Consider the following 18825-nt stretch of genomic DNA (forward strand, 5'->3'; position numbering starts at 1 on the left):
CACTGTCTGCTCAGGCAGCTCTCTCAGGTAAACCAAGCAGTGAGATTGCTTCTGACACTGACTGTCTCCTGCATTGTGCTACATGTGGGAGAGGACAACTCTGGACATGTCCCAATGTGATTCTTCAAGAAGACTCCAAAATACAGGTGAAAACTGCCTCACATTTAGAAGGAAGTGTGATGATGCATTAGCCCTATGACAGACTGTTGACCTGTCATACTAAGGCTACTAGTGAATGAAAACTGGGATATGCTGTAGGACCCCGTGTCCTACATCATATGGATGGATGGATGGTGTGGAGACATGAATCCAAGTCCACTGAGAAAAGTCCTCACAGGGAAAAAAGAATGATCTTCTACCCATTTAGTGTCTTGAAATATTATTTTCAGAGAGGGAGAGGATGTAGATTTCTTTTAAGAATATTTAACAAGTCAATTAAAAGTTAAGACTTTCTGTGAAAAACATATTATCATAACTGGAGGGGATCCTTAAATTCCTCACATTGATTAAACACATATCTTTACTCGCACATTTTATCTCTGCATACAGTCTTTTATATTCAAAGACAATTTTATGCACACCCAAATACAAAAAACCCAGCAAAAAGCCCACATTATGCATGGCTTTGATCTCCGAAGAGTGTAGGACCCCGTGTCCTACATCATATGGATGGATGGATGGTGTGGAGACATGAATCCAAGTCCACTGAGAAAAGTCCTCACAGGGACAAGTCAATTAAAAGTTAAGACTTTCTGTGAAAAACATATTATCATAACTGGAGGGGATCCTTAAATTCCTCACATTGATTAAACACATATCTTTACTCGCACATTTTATCTCTGCATACAGTCTTTTATATTCAAAGACAATTTTATGCACACCCAAATACAAAAAACCCAGCAAAAAGCCCACATTATGCATGGCTTTGATCTCCGAAGAGTGGAGCTTGTTGACGTGCGATGAAAGCTGTAGGTTTTCCCTTCTTTTGGATGTTTTCAGACCCGAGCTGACCCCTATAAATATGTCCAGGAGGACAGAGAGAAGAGAAAGCGGGTTCACGTGTTTAGGGAAATAGTTTCATGTGTGGAATGCTTGATGTATTTCTGTGTGCAGAGATCACAGATTCCCTTCATAAATCCTCCGTTTTCTCTCCTCCTCTGGCTCTTGTTTTGCGGTGTGGCTGGGCGTTAGTCTGACCCACAGCCTGGGACGTGTCAGACAGAATGCTTGATGCTGCACTTCTTTACAAACAGCTCTGACCCGGCCGCCAGCAGGTCTGCCTGCAGACTGTGGAGTAGAAAAGGCCACCAGGGTTGAACTGAGCTGAGAGGAGAGAGGGAGGCTGAAAATGACCAGAGGCAAATGTCTAACGTGATACTTTTTTATTCTGTTGTCGGTTTAGAAGATGGAGGTGTCACACTAAGAGAAACACTCGCAGGTGGTTCAGCTATTCGACACCGGGGCTTACGTTTTATCTTGCAACTGTATTCATGTCAAATGTTACAGAAAGGAGGGGCTTCATGAAGCAGACCTGTGCTTTATATCGTCTGAAAGGCTAGTTTTCAGTGGAGAGACGTTTACTACTTTCTTGTGGCTGCGACCTGAGAAAAGATGTTTACTGAGGTTTCTTTTTTTATTAAAACTAAAACAAAAAAAAAGCTTTTTCCGTCGGCATGCTGCAACAAGCCATGAATAGCATGGGGGTCTAATAACAGACAGCCAGCCAGACATATGGAGCTTTGTTGATGTGTTTGACTTTTATCCCCTACCTGCAATTGAACTGTATCTTCTTCCTGGTGTAACAAAGCTGCCTGCCGACCCTCCCTGCTGCTTTCTATAGCTGATCACTGGAAAAGCCTGCTGACTGCAGTCTCTCTTTGTTCTATGATTAGCAACTAGTGTTGTTTGGGATGGTGCTTTTATGTGTGCACACATGTGGGAGGGGAGGTCACAGGTGTGTGACTATGCCCCTCTTTGTATCTGTCTGTACAAGGCTGGAGTAGGACTAAGAGATCTAGCTTGTGCACCTTTATCTGGTTTGAATGTTGTCTAGAGTGTGTGTGCACACAGGCTAAGCAACAAAGTGGGTTTATCATAGCTACAGGCGGCGCATACTCCTCTATAACTGAAAGCAGGGGAAGAAGAGCGAGCGCGAAACATTTCTTTGCTCTGAAGTATTTATTCTTTTATCTTATTCTCTTTTCATCTCCCACTCCCACAAAAAGTAGCCGGCCTCTCTGCTGAAAGCGGTTTCAAGAGGTTAATCAGACTGTACGAAAGGTCATTCGAGAGCCCCAGGACAGCCTAAGAGGCATTTCCGTTATAACACAGCAGCATAACAATGTAACTCATTCCAAGAGCAGAAAACTTCTTTCATAGTCACAGTGATATTGTGGAAGGCATATATTTATAAGCAAAAGGAAATAAAAAATCCAGATTTGCACAATAATCCTGCTCCGTAACCTTTAACACAGTTTGCTCCATATGTAGTATTTCCAAAAGATGCTGATGCTGTTTATTAATTGTTAGGTTTGGAATATTTTTGGTTGCAGTTCCTTGGAAGAACAATCCCAAGAACTCCAATCACTTCCATGTCTACATGTGTATAAAATCAAACACCTAGCCATGCAGACTGCTCTCAGGAGCTAAGTGAAATTCCTCGGTACTAAATCCAAGGAGCTTGGAAAGAAAAGTGACTGGACTTGTTTAGGTTTTCTGAAGACGTTTCGCTTCTCGGTTGAGAGGTGAAACTTCTTCTGTTCTAAGACTGAATGGTGGAGAGTCCCGGGTATTTAAACCCGGGGATGTGGGAGTTGTCCCTTAAAAGGGTAATTTGAGCCATTATTGATCATGTGCCTCATCACATGAGCCAAGCTGTGAAAAAAGGTTTCGGTCATTATCAGCAGAGGTTTCAGGTAAAACCATTGTGAGACCTTGCCTCACCCTATCATGTGACTTATTAAGAACAACTGATGGAGGATGTGAGTGGTCGTTAAGGCGCCTGGAATGGGATCTCCAAACTGGAGTGTAGGTGGCAGACAGTTGGTGTCGTAAGCTTCCCCCTCTGTTCAAGGATGGTCGCAGATGGCTTCTTTCACTCGTCTTTCAAACCATCTGTCTTCTATGTCCAAAATGTGAACACTGGCATCCTTGAAAGAGTGACCTTTGTCCTTTAGTTGCAGATGTACCGCTGAGTCTTATCCTGTCCAGAAACTTAAAGAAGTCCAGTTGTTTTTTCCCCCAAGCTCTTTAGATTACTATGACCTGCATGACTGAGAACCTACACAGACATCTCGCTACTAAATATTCCACAGCCGGTTGTTCGTGGTATTATAACAAAGGGAAGTGATTGGGAACAACAGCAATTCAGCCATGAAGTGGTAGAGGATGTAAAATCAGAGATACTGAGGCACATAGTAATCAGTGGTCACTAACTTTCTCCAGAGTCAATCACCTTCAAACTTCAAGTCTTAATGCTTTAGCACACCAAGACATTTCTGACAAATTCATTCTCCCAACTTTGTGGGAACAGTTTGGGGTTGGCCCCTTCCTCTTCCGACGTGACAGCGCACCAGTGTATAAAGCGAGGTCCATAAGGACATGGATGAGAGAGTTTGGTGTGGAAGAACTGAACTGAGTGGAAGAATTGAGTCCTGACCTCAATCTGATGGAAAACCTTTGGGATGAATTAGAGCACAGACTGCAGAAACTGCAAAGTCTTAGTGCCATACTTGAAGTGTAAAGTTAAAAAAGGTTTTATAGTCGGTAGTGGGTGGATATCATAGATATCAGAAAAGCCATTGTGCAGTGTTTTTCAAAATTTAGGGGAGCTGCAGTTGGATAATAAATATCTGTTAAAATTGGGCCATATTTCCTTATTTTCTGTCATATGTACTGTTATGGTGTTGGATTCTCACATTAAACGTGGCTGAAGTTTCCAATAATGAGGTCAGTTTGTATTTACAAAGAAACCTTGCAGCTAAGAGCTTGTTTTCTATTCTTCTTCTGTATGGTGATGACTGTAAATATACTTACTATCCTTATTATGCTCTTCTCTGGCACACAGCTCCTCTCACCTGCTGCTCAAACCTTCTGTTTGCAAATGGCTGTCAATCAGAAGCAAGTTTGTGGAGAAGTTTAAAGAGAGAGGAGCCAGAGTGAACTCAGGAGCTGCAATAAGGGCTAGTTTAGATTTCTAAGACCAGTACTTTTACACTGATTTTATTCTGATCGGATATTCTGATATCTCGCCTGATAGTTTTTGTTCTTAAAGACACCTTCACTCCATTTTCTTGCAAATACCACGCAGAGTTTGCAGAGTGCCCTCGGGTTCACAAACTGGTGACTAAAGGATGTTTCTCCCATCTCTCCTTTTAAAATTTCTGTTATAAATGGCAATATCATTAGAGTAGCAAGTAGCTAATATTGGTCCCAGCCTCCCAGTAAATTGCCAATAAATAATAAATAAAGATGATTGTGGACTGAGAACCGTGCAGGTTTTAACTCTGTCAAAAAAAGCATCCACAGGCGCCAAACGAGGAGGGACGAGGCTTCAAAAAGCATGTTTTAATCAGCTATTTGACCTTTTAAGTTTTAATGCTAGTAGGCACCGCTATAGCTCACCTGTCTGAGCTGGCAACCCATGCTGAAAGTCTGAGTCTGAAGTCTGGCCCCACACTATTTCCCGCGTGTCACTCACCTGCACTCTCTCGCTGTTTTCCCATCGATTCTATATTGTAAATTCTATACTGTAAATAAAGGTGATGATGATGATAAAGTATAAAATAAAGGTTTGAAATCCCCAAAATAAATATTAATAAAGAAATGCTGGTAGGATCAAAATGAAGAAAAACAGTTACTGACAGAATCCATTGAGGACAATTATCTTAGTGCATCAGAGGGATTAAGTGGAAACAGTGAAAATGTTCATTTTAAACTGCAGCAAGGAAATCAGACAAGCCGAGCTCATAAATGTATGTATTTATAGTTTGTGTGTAAGTTAATTAGGGATATATTTGGAGCAGGTCATAAAAGACATTCACCACAATTGCAAGGTCCCCTCCTGCAAGAATATCTTGGATCTTTTTTTTTTTTTGAGGCTGAAAGACTTTCTTATGGGTACCAAGGATGAAATCAGTCTCTCTGGACAGGTGAGCCTTAAAGATAAATTCTTCGGGTCAGAGGTCAAACCTTTAACAGCAGTTAATGGCTTACAAGAGGTCACTCGATCAGAGGGAGCATTTACCGTTCAGTGGAAAACACACACATGCACACACGTAGCAGAGCAGCGATCAGATTTTTCACCTAATACATAATGTAATGGCTATTGTCTCCCAGTAGAGTCCAGCAACATAATCTTTAAGTCATTCTTCATTTAAATGATGCATTTCTTTGTGGTTTTCTGCTCTTCTTGTTGTTTGATCGATACTGATGGAGCTGGCAAGAGCGAGGCGGGCCAATAAATTAATATCTGGACATTTTCCAAGGACTTGTGCATATTTGTGCATCTGCCCGAGTGTGTATATGAGTGTAAAACAGAACCAAAATCAAGCCGGAGAAGGAGGAAACAAAGTGCAGCACTGATTGATTTAACAGTCGAACACATTAAAACTTAAAAAGGGGGGAAAAAACCATAAAACATTTGGGCATCTTATTTTCGCTCCACATTGTCGTCCTGCTTTGTAACTTCACCTTTGCTGCTCTGTCTGTTTGCTGGCAGCCTCTCACTGCACACCTTGGTTTTAGTTTCTCTTTTTAATTGTCTTGTAGTAAACACTGACGGCTTTGTCTTCTCAGATTAACGTATCTTCATCCGTATTAGCTGCTAGTCCCGTTTTGCATCTTCGAGTATCTGTTGACTTTGTTGTGGTGCACTGGAAAGACATCAAAGATTTAGAGGAGATGAGCTTTTCCTCAGTGTTTCTTCCTACAGGGAATAGTACTAAACGCTAATTTATTTCACGCGGTCCTGAGGCTGAAGTGGATTGTGAGAGTTTGTGTTTTCCCTCTTAATTCACGAGTAGATTTTTTTCTTTCCTTTTTAAAAGAAACAAAAGCGACAAAATGAGAAGAGGAAGAAATGTATGGTGAAGTAAAAGAAGAGGTGCGGATTGCTGCAATGTGGGTGTTTGCTCAGCACGAAGGAGGCCAGCTGCCCCCAGGCCATCAGCTCCTGCCTCAGGTTGATATTTGCAGCTCCTTCTTGCCAGTGTTTCCTTTGGCATTGCTTCAGCTTGGTTAGCATGCCTCATCTCCCTCCTACCCGCTCATGAGCTACACTCTTTTTGATCCGACTCGCTGCCTGTTTCTGTCCCTGGAGGTTACGTCTCTGCAGGATGCATGTTTCAGCTGTGGCTGCGGGAGTGCGAGCACTTCTGGGAATGCACTTTTAAATTTTAGCGAAGGGAAGGGTCGGTGGTGGTGGGGGGTTTAGTCCCCACTGACAAGCTTAGTAGACAATGAAGGATTTATTTCAATCTGAAACATTAGACAGTAGATACGTCTAAAAGCAAGCCTTTCCTTTCTATTTTGAAAAAGATTAAACCACAGAAACAAACAAAACTTTTCCACTTTATAACTTCAATAACTCTGTACTCAGCACAGGTCTTTATTGATACTACAGCACTGCAGAGCAAACCTCCAAAATATGCTGTTTATAAGCTTTTTTTTTTTTTGTCACTAAACATTATAGTCGGTGCTTAGTAAGGGAGGACCAGAGCCAGGAATCTCTCTGCATGAAACTCTCTGCATGTGTTTATTTTAGAGCTGGAGGAGTGGGACTGGATAAACAGAGCAAGGAAGTATTTTTGATAAATAGCATTTTCCTTTTTAAAGCAAAAATGTCTCACAGTCTGTGTTTTTACTTTTTTTCTCTGTCCATCTGGTTTCTGGTTCTCTATTTTTTGCATAGACTATATATAAAAGATGGACAAAAACAGTGAAACCAGTGTTTGCCCATCTTAAACCTGCATTCTTTCCAGTCCCCATCAAATACACAGATTAAATAGAGGTCTGTGGGGAAAAATGACTTTTCTGCTCACCAGATTCATCCCCAGTAAACATTTTCCAGATGAATTTATGGTCTACGATGTCATGGTCCTGGGTCATTTTGACCCAGTGTTCTTAGTTTTTCTGTAGTTTTGTATTTTGTTTCTTATGTCCATTGGATTGTTTGGTTTGGTATTTGGATTCCCTCTGTGTCCATGTTTTTATTGTGGTGTTTGCTCTGGTACCGTGTTCCCACCCTATGTGTTCTGTGTTCTCCTCATCCCCTCGTATTCATCCTTCTTCTCTGCCTCTCTCTCTGCCTCTCTCTCTCCGTGCTCATCTCTGTGTACTGTGTTGTGTTTAAGGTCCACATCTTGGTGTCAGTATCGTCAGTTTCGTGTCCTCCCTGCTCGGCCATGAGTAATTGTCTTCAGCTGTGTTCCCCGTGTGTTCCTACTCCCCTCATTACATTCTGTGTATTTATGTCAGAGTGTCCCTTTGTTCTGTGTTGCGTCGTCCCTCTAGGTTGTGTGCATTTTCCGTGTCTTCCCAGCGCCTCAGCTTTTAGTTGCTCCCAGTATAGTTTTATATGACTTCTTATGTTCCTGTTAATAAAGACCGGCCTTTGAGTTCATCCCCGTGTGTCTAGAGCCGTGCATTTGGGTCCTCTCTTGCCTTCACACAGCCGCCGCATGACAGAACGACGCAACCACGAAATGGACCCAGCAGGCTCCGCCCGTGAGGGAGATATTCTCCGTGTACAGAGTCTGGTGCAACGAATAACCCACGCCTCGGACTCACGGACAATTTCCGTCGGACTTAACGCCATAAAGGCAATAATCGAGGGAAACCCTTTCCTTCAGCAGCTCACCTGCTACGAAGGCTTTATCGCCGAATTGAGCCGAGCTAAGGAGGCATTACAAGCCCGTGAGCTGGCAGACAATGTCCGTTCCCGGGATTCCACGCCACAGCGACTGCAGACGGAGATCTCCGCCCATCAGCCGCCGCAGCAGCAGCAAACTAAGCTCGCCGCGACGGTACCGCAGCAGCAGACGGGGCTCTCTGTGTCGCAACAGCAGCTGCTAAAACGAGAGGGTTTTTTGGCGCCGCTGCCGCAGAGCCCTTCTCCATCCCCTCTCAGCTCTGACCGTCGCTCTCCCGCTGCTCTCCTAGCAGCGATGTGGTCGGATGATGAAGAGGAGACCGTCACCCCCGCATCATCACCGGTTTTCCCCGTCACCTCCGTTCCCTCATTAAGGAGGAGACGCCGTCGCCGGTCCTCTCCTCAGTCGGATTCCGGGACTACTGGGCAGCCGGCTGGGGTGAGTGACAAAGACACTTTCTCTGTTCACTCTGAGGCTAGTTCTCACTACTCTGAATGCAGGAATGCAAACTCTGTGACTCTTGCCGTAGACGCTAAAGGCTCACGGTCTGTAAACGTTGAATCTGAACCCGAACTTCTTATGAACCATTGTACTGCCCGGAGGGTCAACTCAGAGACAGTTTCTCCTACGTTTGGACTCATATTCGAGAAAGATCATCCTTCGCTAGTGTTTCCTAGGTCTAAAAACTCGAAGTCAGCATTTCCTGAGTTAGAGACACCTGTCTCTGTGCCCTTTACCTGTGTGTCTGCTGAGGATGATTGTTTTGCAGTTAAGCTCACCCCTGGGGCTTTACTACCTGCCCCCTTAGATGGTAAAACAGTAAAATCCAAGACTGTAAATGTTCCTGTGATAGCTCGACCCCAGCTCGTTGCTTCTGAGCCATCACCCCCGGGGATTGTCCATTCTGACGTATGTACTGATTCAAATGTTCTTGAGTCAGGGGGCTCTACACCCACCACTGTTTACCCTAGGTTTACTGCTTCCGGCGATCCGGTGGTAAAAAACTTTGTTTCATCTGCCTCTCCGGTGCACAGACCTATGTTTACATCGGCTATTAACCCCTCCTCTGTCAGTATAAGTACGGTTAGCTCCGAAGAAAGAAGCTCTAAGACTGTTGGTGCATCAGCTGATCACATTTCTCTAGAGTCTGTACACACTGAAGGTGATGCATTAGTGCCTGTAAGCTACAGCTTTAGTACACTTAACGCTACGAAGTCAGAGCGCTGTTCCTCATCTGCTCACTCAGGGCAGGGAATCGATCTCTTGCAGACTGTTCTTTCTAGGCCCGCCTCCCAGGCCCCTTGTGTTCTAGGGATAACTGCGGCCCAGCACTCACCTGCACCTGTCTCAATTCCCCAGGTGAGGGGGGCTGGCGCCCAGCTGGTCCCTGTTCCGGTTTCCGGGTCAACTGAGGCTCTGCTGGTCCCTGCACCCGTATCGGCTCCTCGGGTGGGGACAGCAGCCGCCCAGTCCCTGCCGAAATCTGTGCCAACCGCTCAGGTGGGGCCCGCCAGGACCCAGCCAGTCTCTGCACCTGTACCTACTCCTCAGGTGGGAGCGACTGGTGTCCAGCAGGTGCCTGCACCTTTCAACTGCGTTGTAGGCCCAGGGGAACTGACACTGCCACCTGTCCTACATCCGCTCCCACACCCATCATTGCACTCAGCTGCACAGGATGCCCCTCAGTCAGTCATTCGACCCATAACCCTGCCATTAATACACTCTGTAGCTGAGCCGTTAGCCGCCCGACCCGCAGCCACTTCAGCCACTCCTCCACCCGTCACACCTCCACTACAACCATCACTGCAACCATCACTGCAGTCCCCAGTGCAGTCTCCAGTGTCCCCAGTGCAGTCTCCAGTGTCCCCAGTGCAGTCTCCAGTGTCCCCAGTGCAGCCTCCTGCAGCCCTGCTTTCCCCAGTGCAGCCTCCTTTAGCACAGTCACCCACTCAACCACCAGCACCACAACCGTCACTACCTCTAGTTCATTCCCCTATGAAGTCATTAACTCCACTGCCTACTCCACTCTCACCACCTCCGTTACAACAGACATCAGTTCAGTCCCCTGTGCCAGTGCAGACGCCCTCAGTTCAGTCTCCCGTGCGGTTATCTACTTCACCACCATCAGTAGCTCAGCTCCCACTCTCATCCGCATCTCCAGTAGCTCAGCTCGCACCTGAACCATTGGCCCACTCCCCGATAGCAATACGGTCTTCTGTTCGGCTTAACATTCAGCCAGGGGTCCCAAACCTCTCTGGCTCTACATCAGCTCCTGCTGGAAGCTCGGATGAGCTCATCCAGGACTCCGCGGCTCCCACGCCGCCATCTACCTTGTCCGCTGGGGGTTCCAGTGAGCCCGGCCAGCACCTCCTCGTCTCCGCTGAAGGGTCCGAGGGGCCCGTTCAGCCTCCTGTCTCCGCTGGAGGGTCCGAGGGGCCCGTTCAGCCTCCTGTCTCCGCTGAAGGGTCCGAGGGGCCCGTTCAGCCTCCTGTCTCCGCTGGAGGGTCCGAGGGGCCCGTTCAGCCTCCTGTCTCCGCTGGAGGGCCCGAGGAGCCCGTTCAGCCTCCTGTCTCCGCTGGAGGGTCCGAGGGGCCCGTTCAGCCACCTGTCTCCGCTGGAGGGCCCGAGGAGCCTGTCCAGCCGCCTCCTGCGACCGCCTCGTCAACGCCTGGTCCAGCTGCATCCGCCTGTGCTTCTGCTACGCCTGGTCCAGCTGCATCCGCCTGTGCTTCTGTTACGCCTGGGCCAGCCTCTGCCTGTGCTTCTGCTACGCCTGGGCCAGCCTCTGCCTGTGCTTCTGCTACGCCTGGGCCAGCCTCTGCCTGTGCTTCTGCTACGCCTGGTCCGATCTCAGCCTGTGCTTCTGCTATGCCTGGTCCGATCTCAGCCTCAGCAGCTCCGCCTGGTCCGGCCTCAGCAGCTCCGCCTGGTCCGGCCTCCGAGTCTTCGTCCTCGTCTGGTCCGGCCTCCGAGTCTTCGTCCTCGTCTGGTCCAGCCTCAGCCTGTGCTTCGCCTGGTCCGGCCCCCGCATCGCCACCGTCTGGTCCTGTGCCCACCAGGCCATGGCCAGCACGCCTGAGACTGGAGGGCCGCCGCTGCCTTCCGCGCGGTCGGCCCCCTGAACTGCTCCGTCGTCTCCTTCGCCGCCGCCGCTGCCTTCCGCGCGGTCGGCCTCCTGAACTGCTCCGTTGTCTCCGCCGCCGTTGCCTTGCGCACGGCCGGCCTCCTGAACTGTTTTCACGTCGCCGCCGTTGCCTTGCGCACGGCCGGCCTCCTGAACTGTTTCCGCATCGCCGGCGTTGCCTTCCGCATGGTCGGCCCCCTGAACTGGTTCCATGTCTCCGCCATTGCCTTCCGCATGGTCGGCCCCCTGAACTTTCTTTGACCTTTGGTCTTGTGCTCCTGTGTTTTCTGTTGTTCGTTTTTGCTTTTTGTTCCGAGCCCTCCGTCCTAGGCCCCCGCCGCCCGCCCTGGGTCGTTTTCTGTTTGGGTTTTGTTTTCCTGTGTTTGGGCTGTCTGGAGCCAGCCCTTGAGGGGGGGGTACTGTCATGGTCCTGGGTCATTTTGACCCAGTGTTCTTAGTTTTTCTGTAGTTTTGTATTTTGTTTCTTATGTCCATTGGATTGTTTGGTTTGGTATTTGGATTCCCTCTGTGTCCATGTTTTTATTGTGGTGTTTGCTCTGGTACCGTGTTCCCACCCTATGTGTTCTGTGTTCTCCTCATCCCCTCGTATTCATCCTTCTTCTCTGCCTCTCTCTCTGCCTCTCTCTCTCCGTGCTCATCTCTGTGTACTGTGTTGTGTTTAAGGTCCACATCTTGGTGTCAGTATCGTCAGTTTCGTGTCCTCCCTGCTCGGCCATGAGTAATTGTCTTCAGCTGTGTTCCCCGTGTGTTCCTACTCCCCTCATTACATTCTGTGTATTTATGTCAGAGTGTCCCTTTGTTCTGTGTTGCGTCGTCCCTCTAGGTTGTGTGCATTTTCCGTGTCTTCCCAGCGCCTCAGCTTTTAGTTGCTCCCAGTATAGTTTTATATGACTTCTTATGTTCCTGTTAATAAAGACCGGCCTTTGAGTTCATCCCCGTGTGTCTAGAGCCGTGCATTTGGGTCCTCTCTTGCCTTCACACAGCCGCCGCATGACATACGAAGTGGTTCATAATTTAAGCTGTGACTATGTTGTGATTTTCTTTTTAATTATTAAATTTTTTCAAATAGGTAAAAGATGAGAAAGACATTCACATTAAAGAAAGAAACAGAAATAGTACAAATGGGGGGGATGAGCTTTGGTTGCATGTACAAATGATTGGGGGCAGCCTTACACATGTTTTATACTATCTAACCACATGCTGGGTATGATGAGAAGAATCAGCTGTGGATAAAATGCAAAATTAGAGATCATGCTTTTTTTTTTTTTAACCAGGTCAGTTTTCTCTTGAATGTTCTGTTAACAAACTTGATTAATTGATAAATTTGTGCCTACTTTGTGCTCCTTGATTTCTCATTCAGATCCAACCCTAAAAGCTCACTGCGTCCCGTTCGAAAGCCGAGATGGAGACGAGCATAATTAAGACTTCAAAATTGACTGTAGCCATCTTTTATATACAGTCTTATAATATTTAAGGTGACCACGCACCAACTTGTTTGCTCCTGTCTAAATAGAAAGAAACTGAGCAGGTTTCATCTAAATACTTAATATCTCAGAGTAATCTTTTCAGTTTTCTCCCGACTTTAAAAATCGATGCTGTAAAACTGTTTGACGAGCTTTTCAGGGGTCTTTTTGTTTGATGTGGCGCTCTTTCTTATACCATTGTATTTCAATTGTGAAGAAAGCTGTGGGCATGAAAGTGGACAGCATGCAGGGTACAAAGCTGCAGTATTAGAGGCTGCTGCAGGCTGTCTGAGTAATGTAAGAGCTTCTCTGATATTCTGCTATTTTCTGGGCAGGAGACGCTTAGCAGTACTTTGGGATTTTGATATGGTGTCGTGGAAATAAAAAATAAAACTGTTTTCCAGGAAAAAAAATGAAATCACATCACCATTTTGCAGCATTTTAGTGCTGCAGGAAAAAAGGGAAAATTCTTTGACACAAATTCACCGCAATCAGCAGCCGAGTGAAGACAGATGGAGGGCTAACACCTAGAAAATCACTTGTTGCCTTATGAGACTGTTTGAGCTACCAGCTCGGTGCAGTACTTTCATGAATCCTCGGCACACGTGCTGCGTTACAGTCACACTCGGTATTCCTCCAAGAAATAAGGCGTGGAAGCATCTCGATGTGCTGACGAGCCACCTACAATTGTGAAAATCGAAGCAGTATTGTTGCTAAACATCTGCTTTGATTGTGACCTTGTCAAGGTTGGTTACTATGGCAACCGGAGACAGTTACCATGGCTTGTTGCTGTTCGGCATTATTCGAAGGCGGTGAGGGAATTGAGGTGGGGTATGCGTCTTGTTGTCTGCTCAAATGGGCATTAAGAAGAAAAAGAAGAAGAAGAGGGCGACGTCGGAAAGATTAAGCTCTCCCAGCGAATGAGGATCAGAGTGTCAGGCTCGTCTGCGGTGAAGTGACAGGCAGACAAGAAATATGAAAGCAATGGCACAGCAAAGGCCTAAGAGAAGAGTGACTTCTATTAGTGGGACGAGGAAGGAGAGTGAAATGTTTTTTGGTTGAAGTCAATTACAGCTGCGGCTCAGTGGACTAATGAGTCTGCTGCCTCTGTATCCTTCTCATTAGCTGCCACTGGAGGACTAAAAAAGTGTTTTGACAACTCTAGTTTGTACATCTGTTTGTGTGTGTACCGCTGGTTTCTCCTGTACTTTCTGCAGGATCCTTCAAGCCGTTAGATCGGACAGGATAATAAGCGTAAAGCCATGTCTGTATTCTGCACCATCTCTGGAGCTCGTTTTTTCTCTATGAGTCACTCTGTTTCTCAGCTCACAGTCTTCTGTGTGGTGGGTTTTTTTCTGCTCCTGTTCCTCCATTACAGCTTATTCACCATTGTTGGTTGCCCCCAGCAACATGATCCAAAGTAGTGACATTTTGTTAGTAGCAAGACACTGCATCAGATAGGTCCTACCAGGATGCTTGTTCTGGATCACTTTTGCAGTGCGTTTACATATACGGTTAAGGTTGGCTGCCAATTCAGGGGATGGTGGTGTTATTGGTGTTAATTTGGTAGCAAAAACAAAGGGGAATAACTTGGCGATTTTATTTAATGTACTTCATGTATATGATGTTTGGCTGTGGCCTTTCTGAGTGAAGTTCGTGTTCTCCCTGTGCCTGTGTGGGTTTTCGGTTAGTGTTACCTCCCACACTCCAGAGTCACGCATCTTACCTCGGATTGATGATTCTAAGTTGGCCATAGTTTCGACCATAATTTGTTGTCTCCCTCTCTGTGTTAACCCTGTGATAGACTGGCTGGCAGTTTACCCTGATTTTTGCTCAAAGTCAGTATATATACAACCGCGATTGACTGGTTTAAGAAAACTGGTGGCACATGAACAAGAGAGTTTTCACAGGACTCTGTGTTGACCTGTGAAAGCGTTTATTTTCATATTCCTGCACACATAGTAACCTGAATAACCTTAATACAGTGACTCTGAGAGCGTGTCTTAGATACTGACAAAGCTATCAGTGTGCAGTTTGGCAAGATGAGCTTTCTGTTGACAAGTATGATAAGAACAAGTCTTTCTGCGCAAGTTTAAGTTGTATCCGCTGATGATTAAATTACACGAGCAAAGATGGTATTTCAATACAAATTAAAATTTTATACTGCATCCGCTGTCGTCTTTGGCACTATAATAATACATTGTTTTAGGATCACTGTCCATCAGTGATCTGGTTGGCGAGTGGGTTGTTCATAACACATCAAAGGGGGACGGTGCAGCAGCTGTCTTTGAACAGCTGGAGTCAAAAAACAACAGAGGACCTGTGAACTTCAAACATGGAAGGGCAGCAGTGCTTTTGAAACATGACAAGTAAGGATCTGATGAGAATGTCACACTGTCAGTCAGAGCCAGAGCAGAGTTGAACCTCTGCTCATGAAAGCATGTTACCTGGGCTGCACGTCACAGTGCACTTCCTGAAATTTTTATTTCTTTTTAAATGGTCAAATTTCATACTGTGCCTTAAAATGATATAATAAAAATGTTAAATGTATTTTTTGCTTGCCTTAAAGCTCCCACTCTTGACTTGAGCAGACAGACAGACCAACAAGCACAATTCACCAGTGTTGCAACAAATAATTGCATTTTTTGAGGCTCTAAGCCTCCCCGGTCTCTCAGTGGTGAACCACAGTCAGAACGACATGTTAACTTTTGCACCTTCTCTTACCTGATCAGTGTAACAATATGGTAGGGGGATCAAGGAGTTGGGAGAAGACAAAGTGAACAAGCTGAAGCATGTTAAATTAGATTTTGTCCACGCACGCTGGCTGCGGTGTTCCCACATCTTCTAAGAGGACAAATTACAAAACAAAACTCATGGCAGGATTGATTGTTCCTCATGTGGGGCTGCGCCCAGAGCTCTGTTCAGAGAAGCACTGCTATCGTCACATAATGCGTTTATCTCAGAGGTGATTGTGCTGGAGATTGAATACTGATGTGCTGCATTTGCAAGTGTTTGCGGCAGGATGGGCTGTAGATGTAAGGCTATTTGATGAATAATCAATTTGTAGATAGATCGTTGTAGAGTTTCAAATATGAGAATTTGTGTTATTTTCTAACCCCCTTCCACAGAAACACTGATTTTTAAAAAGAAATAGGGAGACAAAAGCGGATTCGTAATGTTGGTTCTGCTCCTGATGATACAACTCGTGCCAAGCGATATATAATAACAGGATTTAATTGATGCTAATGGCATCACTGTTTCTGCTTATAGATCAGAATCGTTTTCAAATCCCTATTGATAGCTGATTTTCTGTGTGGAAAATAAGTAATATTTATTACCTCTGAGTCTGAACAAAGTGTGTAAAAAGAGCTCGTACACGTCGCAGTTGTGTAAAAGCAACACATGCAAATTCTGACTTAATCATTTTGCAAGAAACATAAGAAGTAAAATGCCAACACTGACAAATGGAATGCGATTCGACTCAATCCAAATCACAACAACTGTTGCCTCAAGCCACTTTGTAAGGTAAAGACCCCGCACTAATACAGAGATAACAGAGAAACCCCCAAAATCAGATGACCCCATATGAGCAAGTGCTTTGGCACCAGTGGGAAGGAAAAACTCCCTTTTAACTGGAAGAAACCTCAGGTAGAACCAGGCTCAGGGAGGGGCAGCCATCTGCCTTGACCAGTTGGGGGTGAAGCGAGGAAGACAAGACAAAGACACACTTTGGGAGAGGGCCAGAGTGTAATAATAACTAATGATTAAATACAGAGTGGTGTATAAACAGAGTATAAACACATATTGAGTGGAAAAAAAAGGTGAGTGAAGAAGAAACACTCAGTGATAAGCGTCAATTTTTGGCCACATGCATCTTAAGTTGAGGCAGAGGAGTGTGTGTGTGTGTGTGTGTGTGTGTGTGTGTGTGTGTGTGTGGATGGTGTGAGGTGAAGTGTTGACAGGAATCCCATTATTAGCATCCTCCTCCCCACACAGTGTGTCCTTCTGTGTCATTTTCAAGAGCCAGCTGATGTTTTTATCCATGCAGAGACTGTATTTTAATATCAGGTTTAATGCTGTGTGCTTGCATGTGGTCAATTCTGTGAAGCTTCAAGGTGAGAATTTGGGCATACTCATAATGACTCAAGATAGTTTAGTGGATTTGCCTTTTTACCCCCCATCAGACCAATGGAGGCTGTGAGACTCTGTATTTGTACAAAAGAAAGAAAGTTCTCTTTGTACATTGGAAATGAAATTAAAGTAGGATCATTTCCAAGGGTTTAATTTCTAAGTAAGAAGGAAAAAGAGTTCCTGTGGGCCTTATGAGCCTTCATGTTTATAAACTATTAACTACACTGTTAAACACTTATTTGAACATTTTAAGCATCTGTTTATTGACTTTCTTTAAAATTAGATTTGATGATTTATAATGCACAAAGAAACTTTTGCATGGCTCAACAATGACTATATAACATTTCAACTGCAAACTGCCGCAGATCAAAAACAAACAAAAAAAACAGGACTGGTCATCCTGTACCAGAAGGGAATCAGTCACAAAGATTTACTACATATTAAAATCAGCAAACCAGGTGAAGATTGTTGTAGGCTGGTGATAAGAACGCATTTATTTTTGTGAGGTGACCTTATGCTTCTGAAAGATGCCCTCAAATAAAATGTATTATTATTATTATTATTATTATTATTAGTTTTCATGACTGAGATTTTGTATGCTACTTAGCATTAGATGGTATCAGTTACATGCATTGCAGCCATACAGACAAAGCACCTTGCAGGCCAAACTTGCTACCATTAGCTGATAACATGGGGCTCAGTTACACAAGGCTATCCGATTGTTAAGTGATGACGTGACGAATCCTACTTCCGGGCCTAAAGTAGTCTGCGTTTAATATGGCTTTTGTGTTGTTAACATTTTTAATGTTATGTATTTTTTTCTATTTAATCTCAAAAAGCTCCTAAAACAGTCAGTGATCACTGTTGACCTCCCTCGGCTTTTATTACCGCTAATCATTTATTTAAGCTCAGTTTTTAAAACCTTAGGATGTAACTACAGCCCAGCCCATGCAGCAGTATATGAATGACTAACCTCGTATTGTGGATGGATTATCTCAGTTGTTCTCCTGGCTGAAGTTTGGTCCTTTTACAGCATCCTGCCATGTGATTACATTTGTTTCTGACCACCGAGAACACTCACGTTAACTTTTATTGAGTGGAAAAAAAGTTAGCTTGTTTATATTATGCTAACATAGCTGTGTCGCTAGCGGTCACGTAGCACATCATTATATACCAGCTAGCCCAACTTCAGTAACCCTACAAACGTCACTGCTGTTTAGTTTTCTGTCTTCATTTATGCTGGAAGTGATAGCAGAGCTGTATGTTTTAATTTGTTTCCAAAACCCCGCAGTCAGGACATGCTATATTGTATTTAGATAGAAGCTAGCGAGCTAACTCCCTGCTAACTTCTAACTCCGTTAAATGTCATAAATTCTGTTTTCATGGATGCCTGGATGTTAAACTCAATTGTTACACCTGGTAGAGCAGAACGCTGATCATTTTATTAAAGATGAAAGACTTTAGACAGTTTTTCAACTCTCAGTAATGCCATTTCATATATGGACCTGCAGCGGAGTTTAGGTCCAGACACGGCTAGTGACGTCAGACTAAACAACCGGATAGGGTGGTTGCCAACCCCCTGGCAGTTGCTTGGGAACAAAAGGTGTATTCCCCAACTGCTGAGTGGTTGCTGCAGACTGCTGGCTGTCACTGGGGGGAAACTGGTTAGAAAGCGGGTGCTGGATCAAAAACCTCTTTGCGATTACTTTTGTTGTTGGTAGAATGCTGCAGTGGCCCATGCATGGCTGTAGTGAAATTTGAGATATGTAATGGAAGCAACCTTCAAAGAACTAGTAGGAGCTGTGCCTCATTGTCATAACCAACATGTCTAAAAAGGAACAATATTTACTAGGCAGTGAGGAGTTGGCGAGGTTTGCAGACAAGTCAGTTTCTTGCTTTGATGCATGCTCAATCTCATATGTAAGGAAATCCAGAAAGTCGACACTTTTGCTCTGGATGTTGCATTTTCAGTCCCTCATCCAAGTCACTTCTTCGGAAAACCGAACATCCGGAAGAACAGAATCAACTTTCTGGAAAGTCTCTGTCTTCCATGCAAACTGTGGGCTACTGCAGCAGTCAGTCTTCTAGTAGCCAATGCAATTTCACCTAGCAACAGCATGGGACTTCCTGCAACCTTTTTCCTTGTAATTGGTTAGCAGTGGGACACTGATTGGTCTTTAGGTATGCATGACTGAAGCTTCAGACCACTTTACAG

At 45.1% G+C, this 18825-nt stretch overlaps 2 protein-coding genes across 3 annotated transcripts in view; both read left to right on the top strand.

The window, feature by feature from the left end:
• The window catches only part of entrep2 (endosomal transmembrane epsin interactor 2), a 121476-nt gene that overhangs the window by 11757 nt on the left and 90894 nt on the right, over nucleotides 1–18825 (top strand). The gene's annotated exons all lie outside the window — the stretch shown is intronic.
• On the top strand, nucleotides 7477–11738 carry LOC147339071 (uncharacterized). Its single transcript, XM_086297409.1, has 4 exons — nucleotides 7477–8309; nucleotides 9231–10400; nucleotides 10473–11262; nucleotides 11680–11738. Exons 1-4 carry the CDS (start codon nucleotides 7680–7682, stop codon nucleotides 11736–11738), a joined length of 2649 nt encoding a protein of 882 aa, XP_086153535.1. The 5' UTR covers nucleotides 7477–7679.

The sequence above is a fragment of the Aulonocara sp. 'chitande type north' Nkhata Bay genome, linkage group LG1 (genome assembly GCF_057382095.1).
Source record: "Aulonocara sp. 'chitande type north' Nkhata Bay isolate Kocher_YH1m ecotype deep benthic linkage group LG1, A_spYH_male_GT1.1, whole genome shotgun sequence".
NCBI classification, from domain to species: Eukaryota; Metazoa; Chordata; class Actinopteri; order Cichliformes; family Cichlidae; genus Aulonocara; species Aulonocara sp. 'chitande type north' Nkhata Bay.